The sequence below is a fragment of the Chiloscyllium plagiosum genome, chromosome 11 (assembly GCF_004010195.1).
Source record: "Chiloscyllium plagiosum isolate BGI_BamShark_2017 chromosome 11, ASM401019v2, whole genome shotgun sequence".
Classification (NCBI taxonomy): domain Eukaryota; kingdom Metazoa; phylum Chordata; class Chondrichthyes; order Orectolobiformes; family Hemiscylliidae; genus Chiloscyllium; species Chiloscyllium plagiosum.
This window is the reverse complement of record NC_057720.1, coordinates 75957933-75976593: the sequence shown is the minus strand read 5'-3', so window position 1 is coordinate 75976593 and position 18661 is coordinate 75957933. Positions and strand designations below refer to the sequence as shown.

The following is an 18661-nucleotide window of genomic DNA, read 5'->3' as shown; positions in this document are numbered from 1 at the left end:
TCTTGCCCTGCTGTGCACACTTATCCCTCTCCATCACTAGAGTAGAAGTCACCGAATTGTGGTCACTGTCCCCAAAGTGCTCACCTACCTCCAATTCTAACACCTGGCCTGGTTCGTTACCCAGAACCAAATCCAGTATGGCCTCACCTCTTGTTGGCCTGTCTACATATTGTGTCAGAAAACCCTCCTGCACACATTGGACAAACACCGACCCATCTAACGAACTCGAGCTATAGCTTTCCCAGTCAATATCAGGAAACTTAAAGTCCCCCATAACAACCACCCTATTACTCTCACTCTTCTCCTGAATCATCCTCGCAATCCTCTCTTCTATGTTTCTAGGACTATTAGGAGGCCTGTAAAAAACTCCTAACAGGGTAACCTCACCTTTCCTATTCCTAACCTCAGCCCAAACTACCTCAGATGGCGAGTCTTCATCCATCGTCCTTTCCACCGCTGTAATACTATCTTTGACAAGCAATGTCACACCTCCCCCTTTTTTACCCCCACCTCTGACCCTACTAAAACATTTAAACCCTGGAACCTGCAACAGCCAATCCTGTCCCTGTTCTACCCATGTCTCCGTAATCCTAATAGTTTCTCAATCACTTCTCTCCTGATGATTGTCGTATTTAGTCCCCTTCCTCCCTTTTGTCCCTTGATTAATCAATATTACAATAATACTAAGTTAGTGTCTTCTATTGAAGACTGGATGCAAGATATTTATTCAACATCTCTGCAGTTTCCAGGTTCCCCATTATTTCCCTAGCCCAATTTTCTAAGGAGATCTTCACTTTGGCTTCCCTTTTCGTTTTAATATATTTAATGAAGCTCTTGCAGTCCAGTTTGAATTAATTGCAAGTTTACACTCAAAACTTATTTTCTCCTTCTGATTTTTACTTACTTCCTTATTCCCCAAAGCTTATCCAGCTACTTGTCTAGATTAATGTAGCTTCAAAGCACTCAAGAAGCTCAACACCAAGCAGGATGAAGCAGCACATTTCATTGGCATGATATCCACAACATTCGGTCCCTCCATCACTGATGTTCAGTATGAAATAGTGTGAACTAGCTACAAGATGCATTGCAGAAATTCATTAAGTCTTCTTTGACAGTATCCTCCAAATGACCATAGAGTCAGATGTACAGCACGGAAACAGACCCATTCCAGATGTTCATAAATCCTATCCCTTACAATCCCATTGGTCCAACTTGTCCATGCCAACTAGATATCCAAAATTAATCTAGGCCCATATCCCTCCAAACCCTTCCAAATGTTGTATTGGTACCAGCCTCCACCAAATCCTCTGGCAGCTCATTCCATACATGCACCACCCTCTGACTGAAAAACTGTCCCCCAGGTCCCTAAGAAATCCTTCTCCTCCCATCCTAAACCTATGCCCTCTAGTTCCGGACTCACTCACCCCAGGGAAAATACCCTATTTACTCTCTCCATGCCATTCTTGATTTTATAAACCTCTATAAGGTCACCCCTCAGCCTCTGACACTCCAGGGAAAACAGCCCCAGCCTCTTCCTCGAGCTCAAACCCTCCAACTCTGGCAATATCCTTGTACATATTTTCTGAACCCTTTCAAGGTTCACAACATCCTTCTTATAGGAGGGAGGCCAGAATTGCACACACTATTCCAAATGTAGCCTAAATGAAGTCCTGTACAGATGCAAAATGTCCTAACTCCTATACTCAATGCTCTGAGCAATAAAGTAAAGCATACTAAACACTTTCTTCACTATCCTATCTATCCTGAGACTACTTTCAATAAACTATGAACCTGCCCTCCAAGGTCTCTTTGTTCAACAGCACTCCCAGGACCTTACCATTAATGTATAAGTCCTGCCTAATTTGCATTTTCAAAATGTAGCAGCTCACATTTATCCAAATTAAACTCCTTCTGCCATTCCTCAGCCTACTGACCCACCTGGTAAAGATCCTGTACTCTGAGGCAACCTTCTTCACTGTCTGCTATACCTCCAATTTTGGTGTCATCTGCAAACTTACTAACTATACCTCCTATGTTCACATCAAAATCATTTACATAAATGACAAAAAGCAGTGAACCCGGCACCGATCCTAGTTGCGAGTTTTGAGAAGATTTGTAGCTCAGGTTGTGGTTCTGGATGTAGGTTTGCTCGCAGAGCTGGAAAGTTCATTTTCAGATGTTTCGGCACCATACTAAGTAACATCTTCAGTGAGCATCCGGATGAAGTACTGCTGATGATTCCTGCTTTCTATTTATATGTTTGGGTTTCTTTGGGTTGGTGATGTCATTTCCTGTTCTTTTTCTCGGGAGTGGTAATATTAGCAGCATTAGAAACAACACTGAAAGACAACCAACTCACAGAAGAAGCCCAGCAAACTATCATACAGGTAGTCGCACCAACATTAAGCAGAAAAAAGGAAGGAAACACACTCAATATACAATAAAGGAAAGCACTAGAAAGACTAAAAATAATAAAAACATTATTACCTCCCTGAAACAAAGGACCTTTGACAGTCATCTTAAATCAAAGATGACTACATTGAAAAAGCAAAACACACTACGTGCAGATACCAACAAGTGGCGACAGACCCGACCGCACAATTAGAGAACCGAATCACAGCCCTACTCAAAAAACATCAGAAATCTGGAGAAGTAAATAATTCCAAATAAATGAAACCAGATGGATCCATGCTTATACAGATAACTCAAAATTCACAAAGCAGGAGCTCCTTTCAGACCCATAGTCTCACTACCTGGATCACCAACTTACAGATTGGCATGGAGCTACACTCAAGGCTAAAACATACACCATTCCACCCAAGAATTCTTGAAGACCAAAGACTCTAAGATAGAAGAGGATGAAATAATGGTCTCCTTTGATGTAACAGCCCAGTTCACATCAATCAACATCAACCTGGCCAAGGAAACACTGACTACACTATTAGAAGACCCAAAGACACATACACCAAACACCCAAGGAGCAGGAGAATCGACGTTTCGGGCATGAGCCCTTCTTCAGGAACGAAACGTCGATTCTCCTGCTCCTTGGATGCTGCCTGACTTGCTGCGCTTTTCCAGCAACACATTTTCAGCTCTGATCTCCAGCATCTGCAGTCCTCACTTTCTCCTACACCAAACACCACCAACTTCATCAGCAAGGACAGTATCGTCAACCTATGCCTTACCACCCACTTCAACTTCAACAACAAAATCTACAGACAGATCAACGGAACACTCATGGGATATCCAATATCAGGGTGCTTAGCAGAGACAGTAATGCAGAAACTCGAACAAATAGCTCTGCCAACCATCCAATCCAAACTTTGGGTCCGCTACGTGGATGACATCTTTGTCATCACTAAACGAAACAAACTAAAGGAAACCTTCAAGACATCAATAATACCCTTACTGGCATAAAATTCACTGAAAAGAAGAGGAAAAACAACAACAAACTACCATTGCTAGATGTCACAGTAGAGCGAACAGCCAATGGGGAACTTCAAACCAGCGTCTACAGGAAAACACCACATACGGACCAAATTAGATTAGATTACCTACAGTGTGGAAACAGGCCCTTCGGCCCAACCAGTCCACACTGACCCTCCGAAGAGCAACTCACCTAGACCCATTTCCCTCTGACTAATGCCCCTAACACTATGGGCAATTTAGCATAGCCAATTCACCTGACCTGCACATCTTTGGACTGTGGGTGGAAACCGGAGCACCCGGAGGAAACCCACGCAGACACGGGGAGAACGTGCAAACTCCACACGGACAGTCGTCCGAGGTTAGAATTGAACCTGGGACCCTGGTGCTGTGAGACCATTGAGCCACCGCAAATATTGAATTACAGAAGCAATCACCCCAACATCCACAAATGAGGCTGCATTAGACTATTATTCCAATGAGCGACCACACACTGCAGCACAAAGGAACTACACAGAGCAGAGGAAAATCACCTATACAGTGTATTCAAAAAGAACGGGTATTCAACACAGTCCGCTGATTTCTCAGCAACAAACCCAAATAAGTAGACAAAATGTGTCCAGAAACCCTAGCCACTCTCCCCTACATCAAAGACATCTCGAAAGTGACTGCCAAACTACTCAGACCCCTTGGCATCATGGTAGCCCACAAACCCACCAACACACTTAAAACAGCAGCTAATGAACTTGAAAGACCCTACACAGACAACAAGCAAAACTAATATAATTTGCAAAATACCGTGCAAAGACTGTAACAAACACTACATTGCACAAACAGGCAGAAAACTAGCCACCAGGATACATGAACGTTAACTAGCCACAAAATGACATGACCCTCTCTCACTAGTATCCTTACATACAGATGAGGAAAGACATCACTTCGACTAGGACAACACATCCATCCTAGGACAAGTCAAACAGAGACAGGCACGAGAATTCCTAGAAACATGGCATTCCAACCAGAACTCTATCAACAAACACATCAACTTGGACCCGATTTACCAACCACAGAGAAAAAAAACAGGAAATGACATTACTAACCCAAAGAAATTCAAACATATAAATAGAAAACAGAAATCATCAGCAGTGCTTCATTTGAAGGCTCACTGAAGATGTTACCAAGTATGGTGACAAAACATCTGAAAATGAACCTCAGCTCAGTGAACAAACCTACATCCACTGATCCTTGTGGCACACCACAGGTCACAGGCCTCCAGTCTGAAAGGCTACCCTCCATCCTTTGTCTTCTACCTTTGAGCCAATTCTGTATCCAAATGGCTAGTTCTCCCTGTATTCCACATGATCTAATCTTGCTAACCAGTCTATCATGAGGAACCTCGTCAAACGCTTTACTGAAGTTTATATAGATCACGTCCACAGCTCTGGCCTCCCTCAATCCTTCTTGTTACTACTTCAAAAAACTCTATCAAGCTAGTGAGACTTGATTGCGCATACACAAAGCCATGTTGACTACCACTAATCAGTCTTTTGCCTATCTAAATACATATAAATCCTGTCCCTCAGGACTCCCTCCAACAACTTGCCCACCACCGATGTCAGACTCACTGGTCTGTCATACCCTGGCTTTTCCTTACCTCCTTAAGTAGTGGCACCATGTTAGCCAACCTCACCTGTGACTATCGAAGATCCAAATATCTCGGCAAGAGGCCCAACAATCACTTCCCTGGTTCCCAGAGATCTAGGGTACACTTGATCAGATCCTGGGGATTTATCCATCTTTATGCGTTTTAAGAGAGCCAGCACCACCTCCTCTGTAATATGGACATCTTTCAAGATGTCACCATCTACTTTCCCACATTCTATATCTCCCATTCTTTCTCCACAGTAAATACTGATGCAAAATACTCGTTTAGAATCCACCCATCTCCTGCAGTTCCAAACATAGTTTGCCTTGATCTTTGAGGAGTCCTATTCTCTCCTAGTTACCCATGTGTCCTTAATGGATTTATTAAAATCCCTTTGGGTTCTCCTTAACACTATTTGTCATAGTTATTTCATGTCAACCCTTTGACCTCCTGATTTCCCTCTTAAGTATACTCCTACTGCCTTTACACTCTAAAGATTCACTCTATCTCTGCTGCCTATACCTGACATGCTTCTTTTTCTTAACCAAAACCTCAATTTCTCTAGTCAACCAGCATTCCCTACACCTACCAACCTTGCCGTTCACCCTATAAGGAACATACTGCCTCTGGACTCTCGTCTAATTTTTGAAGACTTCCCATTTTCCAGCCACTTTACCTGTGAACATCTGCAACCCCACCCACTAATCAACTTTTGAAAGTTTTTGCCTAATACGATCAAAATTGGACTTCCTCCAATTCAGAACTTTAACATTTGGATCCTGTATATCCTTTTCCATCACTATTTTAAAACTAATAGAATTATGGTTGTTGGCCTCAAAGTGCTTCCCCACTGACACCTCAGTCATCCGCCCTGCCTTATTTCCCAACAATAGGTCAAGTTTTGTACCTTCTGCACATACTGAATCAGAAAATTTTCTTGTACACGCTTGATAAACTCCTCTCCATCTAAACCCTTAACACTATGGCAGTCCGAGTCTATGTTTGGAAAGTTAAAACCCCCTACCATAACCACCCTATTATTCTTACAGATTGCCGAGATCTCCTTACAAATTTGTTTCTCAATTTTCCGCTGACTATCAGGGGGTCTGTAATACGATCCCAATAAGGTGATCATCCCTTTTTAATTTTCAGTTCCATCCAAATAATTTCCCTGGTCGTACTCTCAGAAATATTCTCCCCAAGTACAACCATAATGTTATCCCTTATCAAAAATGCCACTCCCCCTCCTCTCTTGCCCCCCTTTCTATCGTTCCTATAGCATTTGTATCCTGGGACATTAAGCTGAGCCATGTCTCTGAGATTGTTATGATATCCCAGTCCCATGTTCCTAACCATGCCCTGAGTTCATCTGCCTTCCTTATTATACAGGTCACTTCTGGACGTGAGATTCCAATGATCCAAAAAAAGTGAATCCTTCTCCCCTGCACCAGCTCCTCAGCCACACATTCATCTGATGGATTCTCCTCTTCCTACCCTCACTATCTCATAGCACCACAAGTAATCCAGATATTATTACCCTCAAGGGCCTCCTTTTTAAATCCCTGCCTAATATCCTATATTCTCCCTGATTCTCATTCTTTTTCCTTTCTTTGTTGTTAGTTCCAATGTGTACAATGACCTCCTGCTGGTCCCACTCCCCTTTGAGAATATTTTGCACTCTCTCCTAGATATCCTTGATCCTGGTACCAGGGAGGTAACACACCATTCTGATTTCTCACTGTTGGCTGCACAAACATCTGTCTGCGCCTCTGACTAGAAGGTTCCCCATCATAAATCGATCACTTAGAACCCGATGTACCCCTCGTTACATTAGAGTCAGTCTCAGTACTAGAAACTTGGCTATGCGTGCTACATTCCCCTGAAAGTCCATCACCCAGTACATTTTCCAAAACAGCATACTTGTTTGAGATGGGGACAGCCACAGGAGACTCCTGTACTACCTGTCTCCCTTTCCTACTTTCCTGCCGGTAACCCATCTACATGACTGTATCTGCAGTTTATCTTCCTGCAACTGCCATGCATAACACCCCCGGTTCCTGTAAATTCCTCATGCCTCTAACTACTGCTCCAACTGATCCATGCAATCTGATAGGATTCACAACCACATTTACTGCAGATATAATCATCAGTAACACGGAAGTTCTCCCTAATCTCCCACATCCGACAGGAAGAGTACATCACTCTAATAAAGGCCATCTTTGCACCTTAATCTAGAGACTCAGAAAATAGCAGTCTTACTGCTCTAAAAAGAACTCTGCTCCAGGCTAACTTAGTACCTACATTATATATTTCTAATTTTTAATCAAGCGACATCTCAACAAATCATACAACCAAAAAGAACCCACTCTATTCACTAGTAAAGCAAGATAGCAAAGTTACACTTAAACCATGCATTTATCTGCTCCTGTACTGTTAGCTCTCTCACACAGGTTCCTCCAAGGCCAGCTGGGAATTTCGCTGTTTGGAATGCGTCTAAGAAAAATTAACAATGTCCAGAACTCAACCAACAAAGGCAGTAGCTACACAGATTAATTGCTGTATCATACAGCAGTGTAGGTTTCTTTCTCTCTCTCTTTCTCACTGACCATGTGGTTTCTACCTTTGTCTCTCTTCCTCCTTTTAAAAGTACCACTGTTTTGATCTTTTCTCCACCCCCCCTCCAAAAAGTTCCAAAACAATGCAACAGCTCATAAAACAGTAAATACTGCTCCTGCAATTTGAGGAAATCAGCTCCAACACCTAAAATACCTCAAAAAAAAGGAGCACTCTTACAGCCACAACGTTTTCTCACATCCATCTTGGATTACCCCGAATCTAGAAAGGAGAATGACCACTTGCAAGCTTTCCTCTCTATCTAATCAACAAGGATTGCAGTGGTTCAAGAATGCAGCTCTTAAGGAGAACTAGGTTTGGCAATAAATGTCGGTCTAGCTGAGACATCCCACATGTCTCAAACAGGAAGAGAAATATTCTTCAAACTTCTAATTTCCTCACTTGCACATATTGCCAGATTTCATAATCCTCCACTGTTTGAATTGAATATCTTTTCAATTCACAACATTAACTTCTGTCATTAAAATTGGGACAATGAATTCTAGATTTAAAATAAAATTACAGTTGAAGTTGCAAGTATAATTCATTTTTAGTTAACTTGGACAAAGTATTTAAATTTAGACTGAAATGGATTTGCGACTCACCTTTCCATATGCAATCTTTGTAATATTCTTTCATCACAGATGCACTTGTACGTATGGAATCTACATATAGTAATATGCAGTACTGTTCTGATCTTTGCAGACAGAAAGAGCATATACGTACACTGTTCCTTGTTCAATAATAACAAAATAGGTCACAGCTATTCACCGATTCATTTCTCAGGCTACCACCTTAACCAGTCAATGTGCTCAATTTAAAATTTAAATCAAGCCTGGCATTTCAATCATTAACTGTATTCTCAATGACAATGCTCAACCAAAGTCCAAGTAATCAGCACTCTGTCCTCTCATGTAGTAAAAATGGCTCATTTCCAACTCCATTTTTATTTAACCTCTCCCTCACTTTTGATGCTATTGCATTGTCCTTAATGGCATCTGCATGTAAATTGAGCAACTGGAAATGCAGAATAACTGATACAGGTTAATAGGTGAAAGTTGCCATATGTGATTTCATGGTGGGAAAAGCTGTTCATTTGTATATGACAGTACTTCTGGATATTAAAAAAAGTGCTGACTTTCCCCATGAATTGGTAAGCTTACAAGTTGTCTTGACCAAATTGTCAAAAACTTTTCACTACCAAAAGAATGTTTAAAAAATGGAATGGCTGTCTGGGCTTTAGCATAGAATCAAAAGCTGCCAATACTCCACTAACTTCAGTTTGGTCTGGTGAAAAATAACCTCATTGTGTAGATGCAAATACAAAAAAGTACTGTCAATACTAAAGGTTGGAAAATAAATCATTAACTTCATGTGTGCAACCAAAAACCTCAAACTCTCTTGTAAAGGTCTGACAGCCTTGTCTTAGATTGTCCCATAGATGCTTCCATTGACATACTTCCCTTCCCTACATGAAGTATATCTCTCTCTTCCTAGACCCATTAAGTTATTTTAACAAATTGCATTCTTTATTAATGTTATAACGCTCATCCTTTTTAACAAGAAATTACACTATAGAATGTTCGATTAGTTGCATAGCAGTGGGAGGTAATAAGGAAGGGTGGAAGCCACAAAAAGGATCAATGCTTTTGTTGGTCAGATCATAGAGAAATAAGTCTCAGAAAGAGACTTATATTCCACAGCACGTTCCAGGGTTCTGCAATACAACATTCAACCAGAAGGAATTATGTATAAATCTTCCAAGAAACACAAGTAACATGTCTTTCTGGACAACTTTACAGAGCTGGTGCCTCCTGAATGTCTCTTGACAGCAAGCCTGAAGGTCCACAAGTATACCTTATACCATACATCAATTTTACTAATGCAGCAGCTTGAGACAGCAGCTCCTAAAAAGGTTTAACATATGAGAATTCATCATGGTCTGTTTTCTGGCTAAATTTGTTAGATTCACAAATTAATAGATCAGCTTTATAGAAAACTTGTTAAACCGGTACGCATGTAGCGTTAGAGTTTATACTGTTTTGAGTAACTTAAGACAATAATTCTTCATAATTACAACTTTTACTTCTAAAGCAGTCACATCTTATCCATGTTAAATAAACACTGACCTCTCCAGAATAAGATACAAGTGGAGAAATTTCACATTTGATTGGAACATCTGCCAACTCCTGCAGACTGAAAAGTAAAATGATTGTCAGCAACTTATTAAAACTCACTCAGCAAATACCAAGTCCTCTTAGAATCTATCACAACAATTCTTAAATAGTCACTTTTTTTAAACATAAAGCCTCAGTCAATTTTAACATTAGACTTTCAAGGTTTATTAAAGGTGACAACTGGATTAGAATTGTAAACAACAATGCCCTCATTTGGAAGTAGCTGGAACTAACTGGGTATTTATTAAGTTCCTTTACATCACCTTAATGTGGCTTCTGGTCTCCTGAAGTGAGAATCAAGCAGTTTTCATTTACTATGGATCACAATCATTCTAAAACCACCATCAAATATCCAGTCTTAACCAGGACTCTTCATTAGTTGGATTAAAAGGTCAGAATTGTAAATGAAAGAAACATGTTGCACTGAACATGTTTAAATGCAAAATCAGGTTCTAAGTTAAAATAATGGCAAACAAAATAAACAGACTCACCTCTGTTGGTGAGTCCGTGTGGACTCAATGGGCCACATTGCCTATTTGTACACTGTAGAGATTCTATGATTCTAAAATTTGTTTAATAACAGAACCGTTTCTTTGTTCTTAAACATTCAATTGATTGAAATTGATAATGTTAGTAGATCAATGGAATCTTTAATTTTATTTCAGTATCTGGACATAAAAGGTTGGTTTTGCAAGAATCTTTGCAAACAAAAAAGTGAAAACCAAAGTGAATTTCGGTGCAATTTGGCTTTCTGGAGCATGAATACCCTCCAATCACCTTTTTCTCTTTAGTAATCATCAACACTAAAGAAGTCAAATTAAAGCCTTATAATTTTTAAAGGGAACTTTGACTGATGTATTGGTGGATAGATTCTTTAGAAGAGTTAGTACTGCTGAATTAAAAGTCCAAACCAATCACCATTACACACATTAACATGCTAAGTAGTGTTCAGGCATGCAAACCTTGTTTGGTGTTAGTATGTGTGTTTTCACTGCTTATTAAATAAGGTCAGTATTTACCTGCAACTGCCAATGTCTAAACCCAGTCGATGCATAAAGAACTACATTATGGAAAAACAGCCATGGATTATTCTTTTTAATGGTATTATCTAAACTCTATTAATATATTTATTTTAAAAATTGGATTTTGATATACAATGAATATAGCATTCCACAATAATGCTTTAAATCCAATATTTCCGTGGCTTAAAGTGGGTGCACCCCTAAATGAAATGATAGCGAAACAGTGAGTCACCAAGCAAAACAAAAATAGAAGGGGAAAGGGTGGTCAAATGAAGAACAAACAAAAAAAAAATTTCTTTTTGGATTTTTTGATAATTTGAAAGTCAGTCTGGGTTAGAGTGAGGCAGCTTTGTATTACTTTTGTTCATAAAAGAAAGTGATGACCTGCAAAGAATATAGAGTTCTTGTAAAAATAATAGAACTTGATCAGATGTGTGAGTGACTACCCCTCAAATACTGCCAAGTACTGACACATTTAATGTATAGCTACAAACCAGCACATGGTCTTCATAAATTAAGGCTTTTCCTGTATCTCTAGTACAGAGATAATCAACTTGGACTCACATAACAAATTGGATCATATAAGATTTATTTATGTCCTTTAACACTATACTAAAAAGATTTGCAGTGGATAATATTACTGTTCATAGTAAGGGCCACGATTAATTATACAAACATATTGATAGAATCTTGTTTTGCTTTACAAGCATTTACACACTGGCAGTACAAAAAGGCAAGTCTTCCTCTACAGTGTTTCCTTTACTTCAGCAAAGCAGCCACGACCCATCACCATGCATTAAACCAAACCCAAAATATTTACTTGTTATTGATCGCTTCTGACATTCCAGTTGTCGAACTGCCACATGGGAAGAAAGAGTGAGTTAATGGGAAAATAAAATGCAACAAAATGAAAATATAACAAATAAGTATGGGACTAAAATAAAACTGAATTAATAAAAAAATTTCTATAAAATTATATGGAAGTGGATTTTAATAACTTCAAAGACCATAAAAGGGAATAAATCACAGACGCTGATCTCCAAATTTCTCCCCAGTATACCCCAAAATGGTGTTAAAAGGACTCAAACTACACTGGGGTTAATCTGCTGTTCAAATTATTACTTAGAAAATACAGGAAGCATCTCAACTTGAATGCAGACAACACAAAACTGAGCATTTAATGTGCATTAAAATCTTTTGTGAATGATCTTTTCTGGAATATACTTTATAGCTTTATCAGCAATCATAAACACTTTTAATATAGATCTATATCTTTTGAGGAGAATAAACTCTAATATTCATTATTTTTATCTGTTAAGGTTACTTTACTTACATGGGAAAGTGGCATTCAAATTTTTTTACAGCATGGAAAAGGCAACTTCAAAATAAAAATGGATACCAACAATTGTGCAGGATGGACTTTAAGAAATCAGGAAAATTCAGAAGAACTGTGAAAGTCTACCATGGGCTGATACCACATTGCATGTATAGCGATTGCTGAACTGGTGTAGGAAATAAGTCTCAGTGGGTTTGGGCAACATTTTACATATACACAGCTGTAACTGTCAGCTTAATTAGGAAGCTATATCAAATTTTAAAGCTAAATTGTAACTGTTTCTGGCTACATTATCTTACTTTCATGTGAATGTAAGATCACAAATTACACGATAGAACAGCATAAGAACTAGGAGCAAGCGTACACAATTCAGCCCCTTAAGCCTACTCCTCCATTTGATATCATTTTGCTGATCTCATCTCAACCTTATCTGCACTTTCCTGCACGTTCTGTATGACCGTTCAACTCATCACTAATTAAAGATTTGTCTATCTCCTCTTTAAACTACTCAATGTTCCAGCATCCACTGCACTCTTGGGTAAGGATTCCACAGATTTATGACCCTTTGGAAAAAAATTTATCTTCATCGGTTTTAAATCTGCTACCTCATCCTAAAACTGTGACCTCTCATTCAAAATTATCCCATGATGTAACATTCTGTTAATCATCTTTAGCATCCTGTATACCTCAATTAGATCTCCTCTCTTTCTAAATTCCAGGGAGAATAGACTTAAATTGCTCAATCATCGCTGGAATCAATCCAGTAAACATTCTCTGAACTACCTCACATATAAGAAATCTAGGTGCAGATGTATTTGAAATCTCTGTTTCTCCTTATGTTGTACAGAAGTTTTTATTCCGGATGCTGATACTTGCACAGTAAGGTATGTGGTGCTGTAGCAATCTTGTAAACCATGGCAAGATTCAAGGACAACTAATGCAGGGTAGATGATGATGATGATGATGATGATGATGATAAACAGCTTCTGAAAAAGGTGCACAGTAAACGATGTTTCTGGTGAACAGTTACAGCAGCCAGACTTACCCCAAGATTTTTGATGATTTCTTTTAATTTATAATCAGATGCATAGTGGTGTAAAACCAAAAAAGACAACAGAACATATATTGGAATTTAAGACTTGGGAAATATTGTGGGTTTATCTGGATAGGAATGTTTCTTTCTACCCAAACTTTTGCACACAGTCACAGTATGTAGGCATCATTTATTGCTCATCTATTAACTCTCTTGAGAAAATGATCTTGAATTTGGTTTTGAATCGCAACACTGAGGGTGTTGAAGGTACTCCCATTATGAGAAAGTGTGTTCCAGGAATTTGGTCCTGTATTGAAGGCAGAATGATGAGATGTTCAAGTAAATACTGACTTGTGTGCTTCATCATAGAACGTTTGCACAAATTATATACCTGGGAATTGCTGGAATCCTTGTTCCATTTTCATCAACAAAGTGTCCACCTGCATTTAGTACCCATCGATGATGCAGGGACATCAGAGCATGGCGTGCGGTTGTAGGTGTGTCTTTCCCATTCTGACTATCCGCATTCTTCAGTGGAGAAAATTCATCTTCTCGCAAGACTTCAAACACTACAAATTTCCTATGAAAATATACTTTGATTATATTCCTGATTTAAACACATAAAAATTATCCTTTCATACACAGTGATACTATAAAAGTGATTTTAAATATACTCAAGTACTGAAAAGAAAACACAGCTGATGTCTCATAAGAATAGCTAAGAAATGTACAGTGACAATGGTCCCTAAGAATAGTAAAAGAAAACCATGTTCCCTTCTCTTGCTAAAATTTGAAACTACTTGATTTAGTACTTCCCTCGTTATCTGTAAGAGACTGGTATTCAACAACTGGGAATACTTAAACATCCAATAAACAAATTGGCTGAATGAGAAACACTGTACTTACAAATAACAGAAGGTGCAGTGAGCAATTGAAGTGAGTTGTTTGGTACATTTGTAGTGAAGTGTATTTCTTTAAAGAAAATCTCAGATGAATATCAAGTGAAATTTTTGCGTCCGAGATCAAGATCAACTGGGAAATTAGAATCATTTAAAAAACAAGGTTGCTCAAACATATATGCATTGGATAAGTTTGTTTTGCAAACTGTCTATTTTGGATAAAGAGAATTCTGGTGGTCAGAGTAGAAGTCATCATGACAACTAGAATTAAGTTTAACCAAGGGATGATCGAAAAATCATTTCCATCCTCTGATGGCAATGTGTCCCAAACAACAACAGGTACGATCACCAGAAGTACAGGCATCACCAAACTTTGAAGTGGGGAAAGCAATACAGGCCCCCAAAGTGAAACTTATTTAACCTAGTGCTCGAAACTGTCAAAGAAAAGAGTGGAATCCAGAAAGTGAATGCTATTCTTTCCCACTCAAAGTCTAAGTCCTCTATGATTTCTACCCTTTGGATATAAAAATGACGACATCTTTATTGACATAAAAAATTAGTCTGTGTCAAAAGTCTCCTTATTTAATGCAACAATTTAAAGTAATTCTGCACAGTAGACAAATTACCAAAGTTAGAACACATGGGATTCAGGGTGAACTTGCCAACTGGATACATAATTGGCTTAACGTCAGGAGGCAGAGTAATGGTGGAGTGTCGCTTTATGGACTGGAGGCTGAAAAATGCCAGATGGAGTTCAATCTGGATAAATGTGAGGTATTGCATTTTGGTACAATAATCAAGGGTAGGCCTTATACAATTAATGGTAGGGCCTTGGGTAGTGCTGTAGAACAGAGGGACCTAGGGGTGTAGGTACATTATTCTTTGAAGTGTGCATCACATATAGACAGGGTAGTTAAAGAGGCATTTGGCACACTTGCCTTCATTGTTCAGTCCTTTGAATATAGGAGTTGGGAAGTCATGTTGAGGTTGTACAGGATATTGATGAGGTCTCTTCTGGAATACTGTGTCCAGTTCTGGTCACCCAGTTATAGGAAGAATTTATCAAGTGTGAGGGGGGTTCTGCAGAGATTTACCAGGATGTTGCCAGGTATGGAAGGTTTGAATTATAAAGAAAGGTTGGATTTTTTTCACTGAAGCATAGGAGACTGAGAGGCCACCTAATAGAAGTTTATAAAATAAATGAGAAGTATAGATACAGTTAATGATAGCTGACCTGTCCCTAGGATGGGGGATTTCAAGACAGGGGACACATTTTTAAGGTGAGAGGAGAGAGATTTTAAAAAGACATAAGACGTCATTTTTTTTAAAGAGAGGCTGGTTCGCATGTGGAATAAACTTCCTGAGAAAGTGTGGATGCTGGTACAATTACAACGTTTAAAAGACAGGTGGTACTAGTTTAGTTATGATCAGCATGGACTGATTGGACCAAAGGGTCTGTTTCCATTCTGTAGGACTATGAATGGTTTTAGCTTCTCAGGAGTACTAAAAACAATACTGTATTTCAGAAGTTTAGTGAGCTGACTAAGGATGCTGAGACCAAGAACACATCCAGTTAGAAGTTTCCAGTCTTCATACTGCATATAACAAAACTCTTAAACATAAACTTACTTTTATATTATTTTAATTCTGCTAAAGAGAGAGTGTACTGGTTCCCGTAGCTTCTTGACATTAAAAGGTATCTAATGGAATGGCACCTCACAGATCCTTTGCAGCTGGCAATGCAACTAATTGTTTAAAAAAGGTTTGTTAAGAAAATGAACAAGCTGAATGGTGCAAAACTATTAAAATATCTGATTAAAAAGCTAACAAAAAACTTGAAATAAACAAAGTTTGAACAATTTTTTAATCAAAGTTGGTAAAAATGTTGTGTCTGTTGAAACATTCAGTTCAAAACAATTCACCATTCAGCTCAAAGAAAAAAAATAAGGGCTTAACCCAGTAGAAACAAGACAAAATTGGCCAAAGTTCCTAAAAGAGAAACTCAGCAATGACTGTCTTTGAATAATGTTAATATTGTTTTCCTATCCATAGCAGTCTTACAAATCACATTTCATGCATGCAAATGAATAGCCGGCCCTTCCATTTACGTTGAGTCTAAGTGACCGTTCATATCAGGGGAATTACCAGGACTGAGCAAGACTCTGTTGTCTACAACTCCATATAATCCAATAACTGACAATATTTATTTCCCAAATTTGCAAATAAAGCATAACAACCTGGCTAAGATATTGTATGAACCATAACAAAGCTCAAGACCCTGATTTCAGGAAGAAAAGAAAAATGTATTGAAACAATTTTATAAAAAAAACACTTACTTTGAAAACTGAAAGATGTCAAATACAAACTTCTCCAACTTGATTCCATTAGGACTGTCTGGTTTGATTTGCTGACTATTTTCATCAATATAAGGAATTTTCTTTTGGGCAACATGGTATCGCAATTTAGGTTCATAGTCTCTGACAGAGAAAAAGTAAACCAACTCATTCAATCACACTAAGTTGAATATTTACACGATCCATTCTGAACACAGCTATAATTTTACAGAATAGTTCCAAATGCATTAACATACTTAACAATGTTCTTTAAGAACTGCAGCGTAAAGAAATGATTGCATATGTTCCCTGCATTGAATGTTAGACGTCCATCAGCATTCCTTCTCTGTGCAGTAACTAGGGTGATTTCACTGTATTCCACAACTTGATACAAGCCATTTACTTTACATACAACACCAACAGCCTCAGTTGGATTTGTCTTTTCTACAACCTGGAAATTAAACACAATTTCACAAGAATCCATTATTCAATGCAGCTTCACTTATTCACAACATCAGGCAATTATAGTATTTCATAGTTACAAGAAAACAGATTAATAAATTTTAGCCAAAGCTGCACAACTGCAAAAATTGAGCATTCTGTTTTAAAAATCCACATTACTTTCAATTTATTCTATTTTATGTAAAGCTTCCAAGCTTATTTTAAAGTTGGCATTTCTTTTGGTAACACCAAGAAAACATTAAAAATGTTGGATGAAAAATACAAAATGAATGGGATCTAACACAAGTATTTTGCTCGAATTAAAATATCCATCCGTACGATCACAGCAGAAAAAATGATCAAAATGTTGAGTTCTTCCATTTTCTAGGCTTAATGACACCAATAATAATTTCAGTGAATGTTCTCTCAATCTCTATGCATACAAAGAAGTGCCTCACTCAGTGAAATTGGAGCACTGCAAGGCCTAAACTGAGGGTTGCACTTATTATACTGTTCTGTGCCCACCTCATCCATTATGCTGCTGTTTTTTCCTCTTAAAGAATGCTCATTAATTCTGTAAGTATGGACTCAATGGTGCCCACAAGATCACAAGTACAATTTTGCAATAATAACAGGCAGAACATGTTGGTGAGCAGTGCTTTCAGCAACTTAAAAGAAATTGCTACAGCCTGTACACAAAACTGTCTCCGCCATTGCCAGTTTTCTACCATTACATATAATGGTCTCCCAAACTTCATGTACCCACCACTTGTTGGCTGGTTCAACAAGAAATTCAATCTCCACCCCCGATCCATTTAGCTGTAGCAGGCTACTTACAGCTCATTAGTTCAATGAAAATTAGCACCAGAACCTTCCCCCTCCACCCCAATGACTCAAGAATTCAGAGTCATGAATGAACAGGCATGCTCCACCCATTCATCATGCCGTTAAAACCAGCCTTTTAACAGAATAAAAACTGCACAGCTAATAATATTTGATTTTTAAAGATATATCCTGCATCAAAATCAGACCAGTTATTCAATGCCAATACAGCAAAAAGAACAATTACCTTTTGATGAGAAAATAAAATCTAGTTTACAAATGATCTAATCTCGCAAACTAGCAAGAACTCGTATCATAAGTCACATCAGGAAACATTTTAAAAATCTGGTGAACAAGCAAGAGGACAATGTTTATCTATCAAAACAAAAAAAAAACTGCAAATGCTGGAAATGAAAAACAAAAACAAAAATTGCTAGAAAAACTCAGCAGGCCTGAAAGCATTGTGGAAAGAAGACAGAGTTAACATTCTGGCGTTACCAGAATTTCAGCGACCTTTCTTCAGAACACTTCTGAAATTTTTGTTTTAAATATCAAAATACTGGCATCCACAAGTGAGTGCTCGGCCAGTGGTGGCTCAGTTATTAAGTATCGACAAGACAGAGATCAATATAATTCCAGATATTAAAGATATCAAGTGTTATGGCGATGTTGCATAAAAATGGTGTTGACATTTTTTTCCTAGTAGTTAAGACAGACATTAGAATCAAACAACACAAAAAGACATCATTCAGCCAATCAATTCTATATAGTTCTTTGAAAGAGCAACCAAATTAGTCCCAATATTCTGCTCTTTTCCTCAAAAATCTGCAACTTTTACTTCCTCTGTATAATTCCAATTCCTTAGTTAGAAAGTTACTATTGAAACTGCATCCAACAACATTATGCTGTTATCC

The 18661-nt window shown here is 38.3% G+C and overlaps 1 protein-coding gene across 3 annotated transcripts in view; it reads right to left on the bottom strand.

Moving 5' to 3' along the window:
• uap1 (UDP-N-acetylglucosamine pyrophosphorylase 1) overlaps nt 1-18661 on the bottom strand; it is a 50062-nt gene that overhangs the window by 9625 nt on the left and 21776 nt on the right. The window contains exons 5-9 of one of the 3 annotated variants that reach the window (XM_043699842.1): nt 16742-16935; nt 16488-16628; nt 13644-13832; nt 11704-11739; nt 9814-9880 (exon numbers count right to left, since the gene is read on the bottom strand). In XM_043699842.1, the coding sequence (XP_043555777.1) occupies nt 9814-9880; nt 11704-11739; nt 13644-13832; nt 16488-16628; nt 16742-16935 (627 nt within the window). Of the gene's footprint in view, nt 1-9813; nt 9881-11703; nt 11740-11767; nt 13560-13643; nt 13833-16487; nt 16629-16741; nt 16936-18661 lie in introns of those variants that run through there. The other 2 variants (XM_043699843.1, XM_043699844.1) reach the window with 2 other exon arrangements.